General features: G+C 38.2%; 1 protein-coding gene across 5 annotated transcripts in view; it reads right to left on the bottom strand.

Annotated features, from left to right (window-relative positions):
• Positions 1 to 20223, bottom strand: part of ABCC8 (ATP binding cassette subfamily C member 8) — a 79619-nt gene that overhangs the window by 15956 nt on the left and 43440 nt on the right. For all 5 annotated transcript variants that reach the window (XR_010473268.1, XR_010473267.1, XM_065066101.1 and 2 more), the window contains 12 exons: positions 18064 to 18099; positions 16445 to 16480; positions 13606 to 13704; positions 12363 to 12447; positions 10635 to 10715; positions 8075 to 8212; positions 5663 to 5788; positions 4863 to 4962; positions 4021 to 4268; positions 2883 to 3043; positions 1930 to 1999; positions 1108 to 1265 (listed from right to left, as the gene is read on the bottom strand). Coding sequence is in view for 3 of the 5 variants with exons in the window: in XM_065066101.1 (XP_064922173.1) it covers positions 1108 to 1265; positions 1930 to 1999; positions 2883 to 3043; positions 4021 to 4268; positions 4863 to 4962; positions 5663 to 5788; positions 8075 to 8212; positions 10635 to 10715; positions 12363 to 12447; positions 13606 to 13704; positions 16445 to 16480; positions 18064 to 18099 (1338 nt within the window). In the remaining 2 variants the exon portion in view is untranslated. The remainder of the gene's footprint in view (positions 1 to 1107; positions 1266 to 1929; positions 2000 to 2882; positions 3044 to 4020; positions 4269 to 4862; positions 4963 to 5662; positions 5789 to 8074; positions 8213 to 10634; positions 10716 to 12362; positions 12448 to 13605; positions 13705 to 16444; positions 16481 to 18063; positions 18100 to 20223) is intronic.

Below are 20223 nucleotides of genomic sequence, written 5' to 3'. Positions count from 1 at the left end.
CAAGGATTAAAAAGGAATATCATCACAATAATTACATATTAAAGATTCAGATAGATTGCAAAGCAGTGCTGCATGTCTCTGACCAGGGATTGAAGACCCCAGAAGGATTTTTCTTTTAACATTTGAATACAAACAGTGCTTGAGTTCTGAATGGGTCTTTTCCCTCATTTCTGCTATATACCTCTTTCTTATACTCAGATGTTTATTCATTTCAACACTATTCTGGATCTATGCTGAATGTAAATTTAATGGGATACTGCAAATAAGAGCTCAAGTTAAGCAGAAGGCAAAATGTAACTTCTCTCTCCCCTACCTATCCCCAGAGGACAGCACAACTTCCCATGGAGCTAACCGTATAGCTCATACACTCAGTAGAATAAATGAGAGTCTGCACTCATCATTAGGTTGTGCTTCTCAGTTTCATGTTTAGTCATCAAATCAGTGGAAGCACATGTGGGGTGAAATTCTATTTAGTCTCAGTTCCTTCCAGCAGGAAGTAAATAGGTTACAGACTCCCTCTCGACTGTGCATACATGAAGGGATAAATGCAGCACTGCTGCAAACGCTTCTTGAGCACCACTGGGAGGGGAAGCTGTATGGCTGTAGAAAGAGAAAAATCACAAATACGGCTAAAATTTTCCAACTGCTTAAAAACTAACAGGCACCCAGAACAAAAAAGAATGCTCATGCATGCTGGATCTTTAATGGGCCGCAGTACCACCATGGTTATGCTGCATTCCCCAGCCTCTCCCTGGCTTTACAGATTTCCACTTCCACCTGGATAGGCAGACATCAGTTTCCCTGTTCTGTCACCACACTGTCTTGGACCCACCCGGCTCACAGGCCTTAGGGAGGACAGGATCCAGTTGTTTTTAAGAAACTTTGATCGTGGACAAAGACCCTGCTCATGCCTCCCGAAGTTCTGCTTGAAGAGCTGCAAAAGCTCTTGTAAAATGACATATTTTCACTATAATGAATTTGTTTCACTTCCAGACAGGGCCATGGCTTTGACGGGACCGAATTTAGACTGCACTGTAGTCCTGCAATGCAGTCATGCATTGAAGAAAATATTTCAATTGTGAGAACAATACTCACTCATGCTCTTACCGTGATGCAACTCGGAAGTACTTCTGGATGAAGTAACACATGATTGCGAGGGGAACCAGGGCAATGACAAACATTGGTGTGACGTATGAGATGACAGCAAGAGCAGACACACACAGCAACGTGGAACGACTCAGGCACTCCAGGGTAGCCGGAATGTGCTGTAGAGATGAAGAATAAGCACACAGACTCTTCCATAGCATATCAAGTTTAAAACAGTGTTATTACTTTTTCCTTTCTTCCACTTACACAATGAAAAAAACATTGAGGATTTGAAGCACTATAGCATACAGCTCTGCTTTTGGGAAAGTCTGAAGGGATTTCTGTGGGGCTGCTTCACATGTCTGCTTTGTGGGCCACAGTCCTCACACAGAGGATTACAGATAGGATGCAATAGATTATTTCAGTGTCTGCATTGATCCTATGAACTGGCACTGCAGACAGGGGTAAATGCTCATAATCTGAATTTCAGTCATTTGTATTTTGGGCAACAACATTTTCCTTTTTCCCATTTAATTTGCTCATATATGTCAAGTGAATGTGTTTACCCACTTTAAAAAAAAGTAGATCCTTTTAACTTGGGGATACCACTGCTGATCTAATTTCGCTTCCCTTTTCTATACAGAGCACCATAATCAAATAAATGGTTTTCAATGTGCATTTAAGATGAGGAATTAATTCTGAACCTAGAAAACCATGATGCAAATTGATATAGTAACCAAAGTTAGAGATTATGAGTAAACGAGACTATAATAAGTTAAAATCCAGACTTTCAGACTGGGAAAGATAGAATAATTTGGGAGCTTGAATACATTTATTCAATACCTGGTCGATAGTATTGCAGTCAGCTGAAAATCTGTTCAATATACTTCCCAGTGGTGTTGTTTCAAAAAATCTAAAATAAGACAAGGAATGGAAAAGATTACAATACTGATACTAGAACAGAGGGGTTGGTTTTCTTTTTGTCTTCCTTAAGCTAGGTACTATATCACAGACACAAACAAATAAACTGACAAGCACAGTAAAGCGTCTCATTTTTCCTCATAACCATGGCTTTCCAATAAAATGGCAGTCTTGAATGGAATCCATCAACAAGGATGTCCTCAGCTCCCTCTACTGCCTAAACTATGCAGATCACATGATTACATTTCAAAAAAATCCTTTCAGGTATGCAATTTGAGGCTTTTCAATTAATGAAAAATACAAAGTTAAAAATTTTTCCTCATGTTCAGTAACAGCTGAATCAACAGGTTTGAATCAAGCTACAACTTTCTTTCATGCATTAGAAAGAAAACTTATGCAGGACATGAAAGGCCTTTAGTGGTATCTGTACACCCGAGTGTATTCTACTGCTGCCTGTGATGACACTTGTGTAAGCTCCTTATCTTTTACGAACTTGCCCAATCACTGTCTGACAGTAAGTATTTCCAGTCATTCCAATTATGATGCACGCTATGAACGAACTGTACAACATAATGATCAATAATTCTGTTTTCTCCCTAATTAAAAACAACAAAGAGAAATTAAACATGCAAGGAAGTAAATCTCTACAATTGCAGTCAGGCAGGTGACGCATTTGACCAGCGTCTCAGAACCTGAGCAGCCTGGGCACCATGTTCAAAAATTGCTCAGTAGTTTGATACCTGGTGATTGTCAATAATGCCTTAAAAATTGTGATTCACAGACACTTCTTAATAAAACCTGCGCTTATAGAACTGCCTTGAAGTAAGAAACACAAAATGACTACAATACAATTTGTATTACAATCAGGGGAATACCTCATTGGAGCCAAAATAATTTTATTTAGTAAAGAAGAGTGTAGCTTCTTGGTGACTTTCAAGCCAGTCCACTCCACTGCTATTGATGTAACAAGACATAATACAATCCCAAGACAGCAGAGAATGCTGAAAACTTTTGAATATGGAGAATGGTTGAAATCCTAAGAAACAAAGAGAAACAAAATTATTCACTGTAAATTATGTTGAAAAGTTATTGTAAAAACACAAACACAGGACTGAAAAAATGTACAGAGTAAATAGTTTTTCCTCCCTAAATTAAATTGCAAATGATTTTCAACCATCTTAAACCACGGTTTATTATCCTTCGGATGTATGAAAATAAGTGATTAATCAGAAATTAAAAATGACAGAATACCCAAAAAAAACCCTGAAAGATATATTTGATAATTTCCTCTGAAAGAAAAAAACCATCTTCAACGCATTTATTATGGCTTTGTTGTATTGGTATTTTTAATAGGAACATAATATAATAGTTTTTATTTTGAAATACTAATTTAATATTAAAACCCAAAATCAATAAACCGTATTTTAGAGATAAAAGCATGACTACAGTGAAATCATACATGTACCTCCTAATCATAAACGTGGATTATTTATAGGCACTAAATCCTGATGAAGAAAACAATCCAGTTCTAACAAAATCCCTCCACTATTACTTTATACATACAGAATACCCTGCTAGATAACACTGTGAGCACTTCCATGTGAAATTCACATAAATATCTACCCAAAAGCATGCTCGTCATTGAAAATAAATAAATAAATCAATAAATCTGTGTTTCCCAAGCTGAAAGCCCTACTTGCAGTGAGAATGCAACAGTACAGGAAAGAAAAGAAAAAAACTATGATATCAAAATTACTTTGGAGACCAAGATTTAGGCGTATCAGCTGGAGGATGGAAACACTAAATGTAGCAAAAGGAGAACAGCAGCACACAAAACTGAACTGATAGTTTCATTGCACTGTGTACCAAAAATACATGGATCTTCAAAATACTCTGGAGTGGCTCCATTACTTAAAACACAGCACGTTGCATACAAATCTTGAAGCAGAGCTTGACAGTGGGAGATCAGCGCTGATTAAATCAGAAGAGGACAGTGCCTTGGGTGTTGCGTACCTCACAGTGGGAGCAGTTTCTCAGCTCTAGCTCTGTCTTCCCAGCAATGGCATCTGAGGTCCAGCGTGCCAGGCAGTAGTCGATGGCCACCATCACCGTGTGCTTCAGCAGCTGGGACAGAACCAGCAGCGGCAGGAGCAGGATTCCTGCTGCACTGAGGTACTTTCCGCACGCTCTCCAGGGCATCTTTGCTCTCTGATGCAGCACTGAAGACAGGTTGTCTTCATCATCACTTTCTGTTACTTCTTCTGCAATGTGCACAAAAGAAGTACAACCACGCTGACTTACTCGTACACACCTTTCACAGGGACTGGTAAGTGGCAGCTACAAAACAGGTCATCTTTTACAGGATGAACAGTGGCCTTAAAGTGAAGTTACCTGCTCAGGCATGCATATATTAACCTGTTAAAGCTATTAGTAACACATGCCAAAAATATGCAAAAAACCTTAGTACTAGGCGATCAATGTCTTAAAGCCAAGTTTTTGAAATTTAAAAAATACTGGCTTGGTAAAAATTAATTGCAGTTTTCTCCTAGGTAAAACCATGGTTAGATATTGACAGATTTGAAGGTCACACAACATAAATTATTCAATATTATTCCTCTTTCATTATCAAATTCTGTTTAAGCGTAACAAAATTTTTTGAGGAAGCTATGACTTCTGGATGCTTGAAATCATGATAATCTAGAGGTAAACTCAAGAGAAACAGCACTCTCACAAATCATGACCCACATGAAAAGTAATCAGTTTTTTGCCAGTTTAAATTACATTAATTCATTCTAAAATAATTTAACTGTGAAACAGTAATGTAGTGGTACTGAGCTCAAAGGGTGCACTTTTACCTTCATCCTCTTCATCATCTTTCAGCAGAGCTTCACGGGAATACATAGTCCTGCGGAGGTTCGTTCTTTCCAAAACAGTTTTTCTTTCAATAATAGTCTCCTAAAAAGGGACAGTTTGTGTGTTTTCAACCAGAGAAGTAATACAAAAATCACTAGCTGTGACAAAACCTGTTTTCCAATCAAAATGTCAGAGAAAAATTAAAGTAAGAATGTTACAGTAGGCAGTCGTAAGTGATTGATTTGCCACCTCTGTGTAAAACCAAAGGACATAAATTAGATATCTGACATCAATTTCAGACTGTCAATCCCAACCCTCCTGGAATCTTAACTTGGACAGATATCTCTGAATTAAAAAGAACTAAGATTAATATCTCATTCTTCCTGTGTGGTAGTATTAAAGACAAAATGTGTTAATGATTTAGAGAGCTTGATATATGCACATCTGAAAAACTTCTACCCAATGCAATGAGTAAATTCAGGCATATTTGTAGAAGCAGTAGTATTGCACATTACCAATGCTTTTCCCATAAAATGTCCCAATTTAATATTCCTCCAACAAGAATATTTTGATAGGGCTCCACTAACAAGAATGGGTCAGAGGCAACAGTATCAAGGAAGTATGAGATGTCCAGATAAAGAAACTTCTCTTAATAAATCAATAGTAATGCTAATAGTAATACTACATTCATATTAAGTTAGAAATCACAAACAGCATGTCAATCCTTGCTAATGCTTTCAACCTAAAAAGAACCACCTGTCACATTTTTTTACAAATATTGATTGCCCTGCCCATCAAAAACCTTCTCCAGCTCTTGGTCTTGTCGATTCATTAATGTCTTCCAGTGTTCAAAGAGCTCAGTCTCTGATTTCTGAATGTCCTTGAGTGTTCCTTCTCTCTGGATGTTTCCATCTTTCATCGCAATTATCTAAAAAGTTTGAAACACAAGTGGTGAGATAAATAGCCATGTATCTCTATATATTTCAAAGCTGTGTTGCTGTGCCTGGACAGAATTTTCTCTTTTCTTAAATAAAGATTATTTCTGCAAACAAATTTGTCTTTTTAGAAGACAGTGAAGTTCTCTCTCAAATCCTTTCTCAAGATGCTGCAAAAACAGAAACTTCCTTTCCTTCATGCATTCAGAAAGGAAGGCTGCTTTTAGGTAAGAAAGAAGAAAAATGGGGTCCCTGTCAGCAGACAGGAGAGTGCATTACTCTTCCTAAATACCAGTCATTAGCAAGATAAGATTTGAGAGTTCTCTTAGCTCCTAAAAGAAAAAGCTTTTAGCACCACACTGTGCGCAGCGTGTTTTGCCCTCATTCAGGCAATTAGATATGAACATGCTGGCTCCACCGTCTGTTTGATATCATGGACCTGATAAGGAAAAGCTAGGGAATTTGAATCCCTAAAGCTTTTAAAAGCATAAATAGTGGATGCATTTGAAAAAGATTATACATGCAAGACGAAGTCTGCAGGGTGTGGTGTGCAGGTTTATATCAGTATAAATACATTATACACACAGTGTAAGTGCCTTCACTTAGATCTGACAAGGAGAATTGGAAAATGAGGCGTGTAGATTATAAATTCACGTGACATCATTAGAAAGTAGTTAATGCAGTATTTATTTTTCTCTCTTCCTGGAAACTCAGAAATTTCCATGGGTGAGGGGTGGGAAATAATCTATGCCATTTATTGGGCTGGACCAATTGGTCCTGCAATTGGGCTGGACCTTGAATTCTTCCGAGGGTTTTGATACAAAGATTGAGGAGGGCCAACACACACACTTAAAATTCCATTTTCATTTAAAATTCTTTAATAAAACAAAATAAACATTCCTGCTGCACTCCACTGGGAAAGACTTGCTAAGGCTTAATGAGATCTGTGCTTAGGAAAAAGACCTGAACAATTTCTTAATAAAATTCATTAATATAAATCCTTCCTGTCCTACAGGCTTTTTGGTACAGTGTATTTCATAAAACATTACTGAAACACAATTAGAAGATAATAAAAACAAAATAATTCTCAGTATCTCATAAAACACGAACACCTACAAATGAGTCTGACATTCATCAAGAAAATTAAAATGATTATACTGATACAAGGCCATAGCTGTGCATAATTAAACAAATGTAAATACATAACAATTGAAAAGGAGGAAGCTAAGAAGGACCTCAAAGGGAGGAGAAGACAGAAAATTCCTGTATCCTGAGAGACGCTAATCAGAAAACCAGAACTGTGTTGAGAACAGTAGTAATTCATAAAGGTGTACAACTGAGGGACAAGGTCACAGCAGATACCATAAATGCTACCCACCAAAAACATGATCTGAACGAGATTAATGCCTATCCAAAACTTTATAGCAAGCTGATAGGAAGAACAGAAAGCAGCTGAAATATGACTGTTTCTTGAGACAGTAACTGCTGCTATAGTCTGTGCAAGCTGCAAATGAGAGAGAAGTCCTGCTAGGAGGCATAACTGCAGACATCAATCCTCACGGGCAACAAGACCTGTGATGATGTAGCTGGATAACTGTAGGAGAACTAAGTGCAAGGCCAGTGTGAACCAATGAACTAATAAATAAATAAATACAAAACCCAAACCTTCTCTGGCATTTGCAATTGCAAACTGTTATAGAGAGCATACCTTCATTTTTCCTTGTAAACTACAAGACAGAACAAAGAAACCTAACAAAACAATTGAATACTACACATTCTTAAAATTTTGCCAACTTACAAAAGGTAAAGATGTTTTTGATATATTATGTACTAGTACTAACCACAAGGAAATACAATTTTTTCCTTATATTTCCATGCACCTCGATATCCAGAAACACACTTTGTTTTGTGAGAGCACAGACACATTCCTAGTAATATCCCAGCAGAGGCAAATATGTTACTCAAAGATTTCACTGTTTTGAGATTAAAAAGGAGCAAAATTTTCCAGTATAACTAATGATTTTGGATATTCAATGTATTTTAAATGCAGCCTGCTTTCATGCGAGTATTAATTATCAGCTCAATGAAACTCCAACCTATTTATGTGTTCTAAAATAGGAATCCTAAACTCACTGGATAATTTTCAAAAGATCTTTATTATGCCTCTTCTCACTAAACTACTACTTGGTGGAAAGGTGAAGCAAAAGCCTTGTTTGTAGCAAGACACATTCATACCACATTTTTGCCTCCTCTGAAAAAAAAGGGAAGATCTTTCTTACCCAGTCAGCATGGGGCAAGTACTGCAGCTTATGAGTCACTAGCACAATGGTCCGCTTGTCTTCCCGTAGCATTTTCAGGATCCCTTCTTGCATGAGATGGTCACTTAGGTGGATATCCAGGGCAGAAAATGGATCGTCCTGTCACAAGGAAAAGGGGTCAGCTTTTGCAGCCAGCACGTACAGGATTTAAGAAACCTGACTGATTTCAATACCTGTAAAACCAGTTTGATCAATATAGATGATCAAAAGAGGCCATCAGAAGATCAAAATTGTTCTGAGGAATGGCTTTCTTACATTATTATATATAACAAACCTTGACCTGTTACTTTGCAGCAAGTACTCAGACATACAGTGATATCAGCTGTGTAAATGCTATGATTTTGGGAGGCTTTCTGGGAAGGCTTCTCTCAACAGATGTGTTCCATAGCCTGCAGAACTGCAGGAGCTTGTTTCTGCCAGACTCGAGACAGTGCAGCAATGTATGTCTCTGGCATATGTTACATAACTGCTCCAGGTATAGTGACAAAGAGCACATTTTTATTTCTCTTCTACACAACTGCCTTCTGGTTATTCTTTTTTTTTCTATCCATAAATCAAAACTCTATTAACAAAGAAACACAGAAGGAGAAATATTGATCAGTGTGATGACTCTGCTCACATGCTTGATTTACAACGTAGATTATCTTACTGAATCAATGAATGATATGCAGTTAATTTAGCCATAAGATAACCTGTACCATCTTGTGGGGAACTTGTTTACCTAATCCTATCTATATGGAATTACAAATCTATTGTATCTTCTTGCACTAGTGATACCGGCTGTAAGATTTACCTAGTATTTTTGTTTCATACTATTACATTACACTAAAAGCAGGATTTCTTAAAAATCAAATTGTGTTTTCTTTTCTCCAGATATTTGCTGATAAAGTAGGGTTGAATTTGAATCAATGCTGCTTTCTGAATGACAACATTGCTACCAGTTAGTTACAGAGAGGTATAAACAAAGAAGTGAGTGCTTTAGAAAATTGCCTTCAATTTTGCAACAATTTATATTGTGACTGTATTGTTGCTTTCATGCATCTACAAAACCAAAAACATCTGAGATCAGCAGTAAGATAAATACGACCACTGAAATTCTAATAAATCATAGCATCATATCATTTCAAAAGTGCCTTTGAAACACAGTAACTTCAGACTGTGATGCAGAATTTATTCTCAAAAACGTGTGTGCGCTGTGCTGACTGAGCAAGGACGTACGTTGTCAGCTTTACTGCTGCACTTCCCTGATCTGGCGCAGAGCTAAACGTCATTCTGAGCCCCGAGCTTGTGCACAGCCACCTTGGATGCAATGCTGCGCTTCTGCAAACTGTAAATGCCAGTTCACAGAACATGACACTGCACTGTGGAGTCAGGCAAGGCTCTTCCCTAAGGCGACACTCATCATATATAATTATAATGATGCACTGATTACAAAACACTGGAAAAAATCAGTTCACGCTACAGGACTAGTCTGACATGTGACAAATAAAACATGCTGAATAAATGTAAGAATAAAATATGTAATTAATTATCACGTGACCTTTTTCATATCTGTAACGATCAGAAGAAGTTTACAGAATACAAAATATTACTGAATATAAGGTGCACACTCATGAGAGAGAAGTTTCATAAGCATTTGTTTACAAAATCAGCCTTAAAATAACTGAGTATTTGCAGATACTAACATACAGGATTCCTGATTATTTTTGAAAGATTAATCACTGGAAAAAGGTTTCTTTGTAGGTACTCTCACATTATCAAACTATAAGAGAACCTGCTACTATTAGGAGATTATCAAGCATCCTCCACAAAAAGACAAATGTGACAAAACCAAGTTACAGCCCAACACTGGATTTGCTGATTTGTAGCACTTGGCCCAGCTGCTCTCTGCCCTCCTGCACTCTGGTCAATGCCTGGAAATGCCCTGCACATGAAGCAAGTGTGCACTGATCAGCCTAATTCGGGGAAAGGTCTAAATAACCTCCCAGACTTTTAGGGATGACCTCTAACATGCACAGCTTTTCTAATCCCTTGTGACTCATGTCTGGCTGTCACAACAGCTGTATTCAAAGCTCCTTGAAAACTGAGCTTAAGAAGGAAGTCCTAAACTGGAAAGCCAGCAAGGTCACTACTAGTCAGTGTGTAGGATGCATCTGTTTTCCCACCTACTAAGTTTTTAGAGCCTGCTCTCACTCCTTTTTCCATGGCACTTTTGTAGAAGAAGGGACAGGATATACAACAAGCAGTTCAGGGTAGGAAGACAGCTTACTTTGTTGAAGAAAGGAAACACCCCAGACACAGGACATCATTAATTTTAGGTCTGAGACAGCTTAGGAATTTTATGAATACAGCCGAGACTATGCTTCTTACCTGCAGGCCAGCTAACAAGGGATATAAAATACTGCACACGTGGCGTAGCTCAGTGAAGCACAGTGTTCTCTGTGTGTTACCCATGAAATACTCTAAATGCTCGCATCTCATTGTGTCTGTTTGCAGCACAAACATAATGGCACATACTCACCAGGAACACAACATTTGTCTGCTGGTAAAGTGCTCTTGCCACGCTGATGCGTTGGCGCTGCCCTCCAGACAGATTAATACCCTGGAGATATGGAGGAGGAAAACAATCAGACAGTTATAAAAACATCAACTGAATATTAATATTTTGATTGGATTATCCACAGAAGACTTTCTGGACAGAGAAACACAGGGAAATTTTTCAAAAGCGTGGGCCTGCAGTTCAGCTGGGACACAGCACACAAGTTGTTAGAAAACCCAGAGCACTCTGTCTGGAGCTGTACTCCATACATACCAGAGGGACAGAAAACGTTTAATGGTTTGTGGTGACATAATGGTGTAGGTGGCGTAGATATTCTGCAGGCGCTCTAAACCAGACTCCTACTCAGAAGTTACCCTTATGAGTCTGTCTGTCTCCTGTTTTTTTTTATTTATTTTTATTATTGCATGCTGTCATAGTATAACAGGTCCATTATGTACTGTAGTCAGTGATTGCTAGCTGGGAGGTCAGACCATGCTGAGGTGAATGCTAGCTGCTTGCTATTGTACTTGTTTCAGCCCTTAGTCCTACTACCACCCTGCTCTAAGTTACTAACACTTGTCTTTCCTGTGATCCACTTGCCATTTCACAAACCCCTTAAGCACTCAAACCGTTGCCACTGCCAAATGATGTTACTCCACATTCTCACAGACTGGCTGGGGTTGGAAGGAACCTCTGGAGATCATCTAGTCCAACCCACCTGCTAAAGCAGGTGCATCTGGAATAGATCGCACAGGAATGCGTCCAGAGAAGGAAACACCGCAACCTCTCTGGGCAGCCTGTTCCAGGACACTGGCACCCTCAAAGTAAAGAAGTTTCTCCTTATGTTTAGATGGAACGTCCTGTGTTTCAGTCTGTGCCCACTGCCCCTCATCCTGTCATTGGGCACCACTGAAAAGAGTCTGGTCCCATCCTCTTGACACCCACCATTGAGATATTCATAAGCACTGATGAGATTCCCTCTCACCCTTCTCTTCTCCAGGCTGAACAGACCCAGCTCCCTCAGTCTCTCCTCATAAGAAAGATGCTCCAGACCCTTCCCCTCCACTTCCCTCTTCCTGTCAAAAAAATGTTTGGCTATTCAATGAATTGGGTTAGGAACTAATCTATGTAAAATTAACATGGCAGCCATTGTGGAGAGTAGTCATGGAAATGTATGTTTAAATGTATCTGGGGGCGTGGTTCATTTGTTTTTTTTTGTTTTATTGTGGTTTTGGTTGTTTCTGACAGTGCCAGTACACAACAGAGAAAATTGTTTACAAATTTGTGATTTCTTTTTTTTCTTCTCACTCCCTAATCTTCCCTGATGTGATAAAGCTTAGTTTGCTGTTTACAAAACCCCTGCTCTTTTTTAAATGAAGGGCCTCTCAAAATCTAGAAATTATTTGTTTTTATGTTACTCCTAAAGAAATAAAAAAATGCACCGTGAAGTCAGGATATCTAAGATAGCAGCCACAAAATTAGTCAAACAATCTGATAGCAGCACATTTAAATTATTGCATCTCACATAAATGACAGTGTTCCCATGTTTACTGAGAAATGTGCTTTCAGACTAATGACCCAAACGTACACTCAACTAAAAGATTACCTTTGTTGCCAAATAACCAGCAAGATTTTAAGAACACAACAAAATAATAAAAAACCCCTCCATGTACTTAAAACAAAAATAGAAGCCTGTAGCTGTTTACTGACCCTCTCTCCGATCTGGGTTTGGTCTCCATGAGGGAGAATGTCAATATCAGGCTGGAGGGAACAAGCATCAATTACTGCTTTGTACCTGCGGAAACAAAAAAGGTAACACAAAACTCACACAGATACTGCTAAAGAAGCACATTTCCTACCCTGCAGAGGAACAAAAATTAACCAGCTGGAAAAATCACACAGTGGAAAACATATTTGTTAGCCACTAATTGTTCTAATGGGATCTGTTTCAATCACAGGCAAATAATATTTCAGCAAAGAGAAAGCAACTTAGGTCAGCTTGCCAATTAAAACTAGTTAATAGTTAAAACAAGCACGGCTTCTTCCATGGCATATTGTTATTGTTTAGCATGTAATTTTTTTCATGCCCAGGGCCTTTGTTTCTTGTTTCAATATCCAAGGGTGATAGAGGAAAAAAAAAAAATCTGTGTAGGATGTGAATAAATAGCCAACCACTTCTTAAGGGCAGGAGGGATGGAATATCAGCAATTAACTTTTGAATAAACATGTTTGGTGGGCATTTATACTGAATAAAAAGGCAGCCCATATATACTGCAATATGCCAAACACTGAAATTGTAGTAAACAACATTCCCACTCCCAAATGGCTAATGTACTTCCAGCACAGTTGAACTAGCCAATTAGGCAGAAGAAGAAAAGACTCCATGCTGCACAAACACGGTCCTGAGAAATGAAAACACTTCAATACTTAAGTTCAAGTGAGACTGAACTTCAGGAAAAACATAGTCAAAGGGGGACCATGTAGAACTCAAGGTCTTTTGTCATGTTCAGAGATGGGCACCCACATACGTGAAATGACGCTCAGTGGAGACCTCACCGCTCTCTGTAACTACTCAAAAGGAGGTTGTAGCATGGAGGGTGTTGGTCTCTCCTCCCAGGTAACAAGTGAGAAGACAAGAGGAAACGGCCTCAAGATGCACCAGGAAAAGTTAAAATCAGAATTAGGAAAAATTTTCCTCCGAGAAATGGTTGTCAGGCATTGGAACAGGCTGCCCAGGGAAGTGGTGGAGTCACTATCCCTGGAGATGTTTAGAAGATGTGTAGATGAGGTTCTTAGGGACATGGTTTAGAAGTGGTCTTGGCAGTATTAGGTTAACGGTTGGACTCAATGATCTTAAAGGTCTTTACCAACAAAAACAATTCTATGACTCTATGCAACTTGATTATTTAGCAAAAAGGGGAGTATAGCATGTAACAGTACTGAAACCCGTTACCTCTGTTTGTTGAAAGGGCTTTCAAATGTGATATTCTCTTCCACTGTGGCATTGAGCAACCAAGGCTTCTGTGATGCATATGCTACTGATCCTCTTTTCCTGGAAAAAACAAACAAACAAACAGAATTCCCAGCTTACCAGTGCAGTAGGCATTTTTGGAAATAATTTTCTTGTAAAGGAAGAAACTGGTAATAAGTCTTCAAAAATGCTCTTTCATTTTTGTCCTTTAGGACAATCAAGAGCTCTCCCATCAAGGAAATACATAAGATGTTAAATTTCCAACAGAATATTGTAATTGTTCACCTAACTGAATTTCAGTTTGTTCCCTATTTTTCTGCTGTGAGGTGGGTTTTGGAGAAGGTATCTCAGTCAAGCTGCCTCTTGAGGAGTGCAGATAGCAGAAAGAAATTTATCAAAGACTGAATCCCAGCGCTGTTTGGATAGACCAACAAAAATTGTAGCATATCACTAGTTAGGCAACACATTTCAGGAGGGACATTCTAAAAATACATTTTTAAGGTGTTTGAAAAAAAGTAACAACTCAACATATGCACAAAGGCAATTTTTCAACCCTGCAACCACATTTATTTTTCCCGTTCTAAGATGCAAACTTGAGTCATGAAGTAAATGGGTAGCCACGGGCAAAATCTTTTTATGTCTATAAAGACAAGAAAAGAGAACACAGACAGAAATAATTGCTAAATTTCCCCCTGTGGAATTGCCCCCATAACATATCATCAGAAGGGTATGGTCAAGAGGATCTCACCATGTATATTTTATGTCATAGGGATTATTATTTTTACTATTTAAAAATAAAAGTATATGCCTGCTAGTGAAGTAGTGGTACTTTTGTGGCTGTTGTGCACTAAGGACCTCAGCAAGGCAGAGCTGGGAGAAAGGCAACAATTTTTATTAGAGCAACTGATACTGTTGGAAAACTCATTGGGATATCACTGTTTCTCCAGAAACGGGCCGAAAGCAGGATCATGCGCCTAAAAGCCTATCTGTTTTCTTTCCATTTCTATCAGCTAACCTAATAAAAAGACAGGACCTCTCACCCAAGCGTAGCCTTCGTCTGCACACAGCCATTGCAGCAGCCTCTTTCTAGTTGGACCTGAATGCAATTCAAACCATGAGATGCCAAAATGCACCAGAAACTCTGTCTTTTTTCTTGTCAGGAGTTAAGGTCACTTGCCCTGCTTAGTTTTTTTTTTTCAGGCTTTCACCAAGCTTGCTTAGAAGTCATTATAGGATCCAATTTTTTTTGATGACCTGAAAGAACACAGTGATACTACCCTGCTAACAAGCTTCCAAATTCAAATATCTGATGGCTCATTAAAATTTAATTATGTTTTATGAATTCTCTTTATTGGAAAATGAAACAGAAACAAGAAAAAAATTTAGGAAAAAAAGACAGAAAAACATCCCCTAAGGAGTCCAGTCCACAGTCCCAAAATCTAATTCAAAGACCGTTCAGTTCTGCTTCAAGAGGGAGGTACTTTTCAACTAGTATGAAATTCTCTTCCTGATGATTAAGAAAAAATTGCTCTGAACATTCCAAGATGAACATGTATTCCCTTCTTTTCATTGCTTGAAACTGTGCCTTTGCTGCTCTTAATCCTCAATATAATAGAAAAGTTACTTCTAATTTATTTTTTTAAACATAGTAGCAAAGTTTTGAGGAAAACGTTTTTACAACCTTTGTAAAAACTGTTCTTTTCTTCAGTGAAGATACAGGCACTGCCGGTAGGACTTCTCAGCACTCCTTGCTGAGAAGGAGCACAATGCCTAGGAACACCATTTACATTTGCTTACCTTCTGTTTTTTGGCCATTGGTGAGAATTAATCACTGCAAGGAACTTGGCAACAAGCAACGAGCTTGCCAAAATTCATTACAGATTTAGAATTTAGAAAACCCATCTTAAATTAATTTTAATTGCAAATGGACACTAGGGTGACATGTAGATCATATTTTGACATAGCAAAAAGCTTTCAAGTGCTTGATCATATGAGAAATCTATGGCATGTCTACAGTGCTTCTTATAATAAAGAGGCAGTCAAACAAGACTTTCACTGAAACTGAGAGAAACATGTGGCCAAAAATCCAGGGAAAAGAGTATTCTGAAACAGTGTGCAACACTTTCTCTGAAAGCCTTGAACCTACCTAAGGTTTTACACTTAAAAGCCTGAATGCAAACAAATGGCTCAGCAGACAAAGCTGACATTGTCGAGACTGTCTGTTTGAAGTTATTAATCTAACTCTACCTTCATATTCATATATATGACTCTTAGTGCCTTAATAAGCCTACCAAGTCTGAAATGTTGGTGATTTTTAAAAGAAAATGCATTAAATATGGTGGAGTTATTATTATAATGATGACAAAGCCTTTCCTGTGTGTTTTGGATTGCTGACTACAGTTTTATCTTGATTATTTTGCAAAATTATTTAATTTTTAATGTCATTCAACAATTCAAAATCAAATCTTCTTCAGACACGAGAGAAATGTGCACTGTCCGGTCCTATAATACTACTGCATGAACAACAAAAAAAGTGTGCTTCCATTATTTTCAGACTGATGTCAGGTAGGTAATAGGACATTCTGACATGGCCAGTTGTGAGTAGTACTCAGGAGCATATTGTTTTTGCTGTTAGGAAACTACAGGGATCACTTTTACTTCTGAATCTTGCAGTAGCTACATACAGAAACAACCCATTTGCCTTCTAGGGAGAAGCAGCTCTTAAAGTGCAGACACCCCTAAAGAATATTCATAGCGGCACAAAATCAGTGAGGTTGGAAGTGACCTCTGGAGGTTCCCATAAGTTTTTAAAGTGTTGTACCTGAATTCCGTGTCAACAGGAGATTCTTTCTCTGGGCTGCAGAAAACAAACACAAGGGTTTTTTTTAGAAAAAGAAAAATTGTTTTAGACAATGCAAGTAATATCTTAAAGTAATATCACTATGCTATAATTAAAAATACAACAAAATGACTGGCTAACAAAAATAAAACTCTCTTAAGTATGCTAAAATTCTGTACTCCATTATAGTGACCTAAAAAAGATACAGTTAAAGCTTCAGTTTTGAGAAGAGCTAAACAACCTTGTAGGAAGTATTCAACACCTATGAGCAAATGCTCAAGACCTCACATGACTTTGACTCAAAATACTCTCAATTCTGAGAACATTAAAAATGTTCTACAGGATGCTAGTGCAACAAAACCTCCAGATATATTCCTAAAGCACTCAACATAATTAGGTTTCCCAGAACTTATGATAATGTAGGTAATTTTTTCATACAGTCTAGCATTCTTTCCTACTTTTTAATATGCTTGCCATACTGTTGTACATGTTATCTCACTGTTCACTGTCCATCCACATAACAGTTTCAAACATATGAATGTCTAATTCTGCTCATATTTCACATGTATTTCAACGGGTTCAAATGGCTTCACTTTAACTTGGCCCAGAAATTGCAGTCTCTCTTATACAGAAAGAACTGTCAGATCTCCAAGTATCCTTCACCAAGAGGCTTAGTTGTTAGATACATGAAACTCCCTCTTATACTATACAGAAGTTTTGCAGGACTCAGTCTGACAACCAGGTAACAAGTCTGAAATATAAGGTAAATGAGAGAGAAGAGACTGATAAATCTAAAGAAAAGGCAGCAGAACAGTTGGTGCATCTCAGAACCAAGAAAATATTCCGGTCAGTACCAGACACACAGTTTAGCATATATCAAGAAAAGGGACATCATATGACATTTTTTCCTCTGGTGATTTCAGTAACAAAGTTCTCACTTACTTAGCAGGGATAGGATTGTCACTTTTACAAGATTTACCATTCTGGAGGTTTGTGTGCCACACTAAAACAACCACCACATTGGAAAGCTTTGCGCTCAGTTGATTTGGTAGATATTCCCCAAATCCAAACTGAGCTATATTAATCAGGTAAAAATAATTTCCATGCAAGGATCTCTTGCCAACAGATCTACTATATGTCTCAGTTTGTGTGTGCCTAAAGAATGCTAGGTGTGAATATAAATGCTGTGTGTTTAACATAAACTTGGGATGCAGAAAAAGGAGAAGGGTAATGGGGAGACTTTGCTTTAGTAAGTGGAACCTTTAAAGCAATGCTTAATGCTATTTTTTCAAGCGTAGCTTTAGGGAATAACCCAGTACAGACTTTAAGACAAAAATTTTCAAAAGCATACAGGAAAGTTTGGATACAATTTTCAAAATCACCAAGCAGCAAAGTTTTCACAACGGAAATCCAGCTCTTATTTTCATGAGCCACATATGTGGTTTCAAAAACTGTATCCTAAGCTAATTAATACTGTGAAAGTGTCACTGATTTTCAGAATTCTGACCACGGAAATCTTAAGCATGGATTTTAGAGACCTTTGGTTCTTTGTATCGCAATCGCTTTAGTAGGAAGAGCATTAAGAGCATACAATAGCATACCTGACATCTTCCCCCGTCTCACTGTCAGAAGTACAGCTGCATCACAAATAGAAAGCAAAGACTGTTTACTTAAGTGAGCACAGGCAATCTGCCCCAGAAAGAAAAACTATTAAATTCCTCTTAGTGCACATACTGCAAACAGTATTTATCACAGAGCTGCAGTGCAGCATCTGTTCCTTCAACACAAACTGACTTGATTTTAGCCGTCAAAAAAAAAATTTGGTGGCAGGTTTTTTTCCTTATAAATATTTAATTTCACTCAACAAATAAAATCACCTTCACTCTGTCCTGGAGGAGCTAACAGAACCGAGAATTCCCAGTGTGACAAGAACACAGTTCTGTTAAAAAAGGGGCATTTTCAGGGAAAACAAACTGATAAATTGTGATACTGTATCTTTCCACAGCAGTAACTGTACCTCTGCAGCATATAACAGGTTAGTTCGAACCCTAAATTTCACCTTCAGTTGATTTGCAACATGCTGCCTTCTGTACCAGCCCTATCCTTGGGGGGATGTGTCTCTGTAAGTAAGTGTGGGCAGGTCTGAGGGACAGACAGGTTTTGTTTTCGCTGTTTTTGAATGTGTACCCCTGTGTTCGCAGACAGAGCTGTTTTACAGCATGACTGGCCATACTTATTACTGATGCTAAATTCAGTTCCATTGGAAAAAAATGAAAAAACTTTATGTCGAGTGGTATCACCAAAATCGAGGAAAAACAAAGTTTTCCATGGTTTAAAAAGAACGGTCTTATTAACTTTATGTTCACATCACTTGCTTATAAATATCCAGGAAAGAAAAATATACCTGGAGTTTAAAAGGTTGGTTTGAGACACTTCCAAAAAGTTAATGCATAGTAAGCAATGGCCATACATAAACTCAATTTACAGCAGAATCTGAGAGAGTCAGCCAGACACTAGTACCTTTATGCCAAAGGCCAGTGCACTGAACAAAGCTTTTCTGCAGTTACACTCCACTGCTCTTTAGTGACCACGTAAACTCGGTGGCACCTTCTCTAAAAACCCATTAACCTGTTGCATATCATTAACTAGCAACAGGTTATTTACAGAAACTATCAAGGGGCTGAAATAGGAAATATCTTTTCCAGCCCTTCCATGCACTGCACAAGGACCCTGAACAAAAACCGTAAGTTCCTGCTTTGTGGAGCACCCCAAAGAAAACCAGGCACCCATTCTACCAGGGAACACCTGGTAACATGTGACATGTAGCATTTGTGCATGACAGCGACATCCTCTCCATGGTGCTCTTCTACACCAGCCTGTGAGATGAGCAGAAAACTGTGCAGATCATATATTGATACTCCATCAATGTACCCGAAGAAGCAAAGAACAGCGGGGCCCCTGGAGGCCAGCACAATTTCCTGTGCTTACTGCAGCTGTGCAGCTTTGCTGCGGTTTCCACTCAGACACCAGGGCAAAGCACCATGCTCACAGGGCACGAATGATTCTCCGAGGGGAGCACGAGGTGCAGCAGCGCACAGCAACATCCTGACTACCTCTGTTAACCATGTTCTTTCGCTACACAGCCACAGGTGCCACAATTTTCATATTCAAGTAATGGTAGATAAATTCCCTGATATGTGTTTCTGTACCGTACCTGGAAAAATTAATTCTCCATGTGCAGTTGTAGTTCAGCTGTTTCAACCCACTTTTTTCCACTCTGACTTTGCTTTATCTCTCCTTTCCCCTTTTTCCTACATACTCTTGGAAATTAAGGATGCATTTATCTTCTACCAGTGTTGAAATATCAAAATAATGTATGTTTGATAATGAAGCCTGGATCCAATTTTTCTAGGTATATGCATGTCTAAAGATGCAAATATATGGCACTGAGATTTTCAAGTCTTCAAATCGCTGTTTCCAACTTAAAATAAAGTATCTGGATGTTTCTGAAAACTCCAGTAAACACATTTGTGAAAACTGATGTAATTTTTAGGCATTGAAATAACTTTAAAAATACTGTCATTTGATGAAAACAGTCAAGTCCACATTAAATAGAAGAAAACCTACTGTTAACAGCCTTAACAAATCTAGCACTTTCTTCAAATTATAAGGAGTCTACATTCACATGGGACTATGTATGTCCTGTTTAGAACAAATGACATAATTTTGTCTAGGCAAACTATTTCTCATTTAGGTCAATT

Source organism: Columba livia, chromosome 5 (assembly GCF_036013475.1).
Source record: "Columba livia isolate bColLiv1 breed racing homer chromosome 5, bColLiv1.pat.W.v2, whole genome shotgun sequence".
Classification (NCBI taxonomy): Eukaryota; Metazoa; Chordata; class Aves; order Columbiformes; family Columbidae; genus Columba; species Columba livia.
The sequence above is the reverse complement of the archived record's forward strand: the minus strand, read 5'-3'. Positions and strand labels throughout refer to the sequence as shown.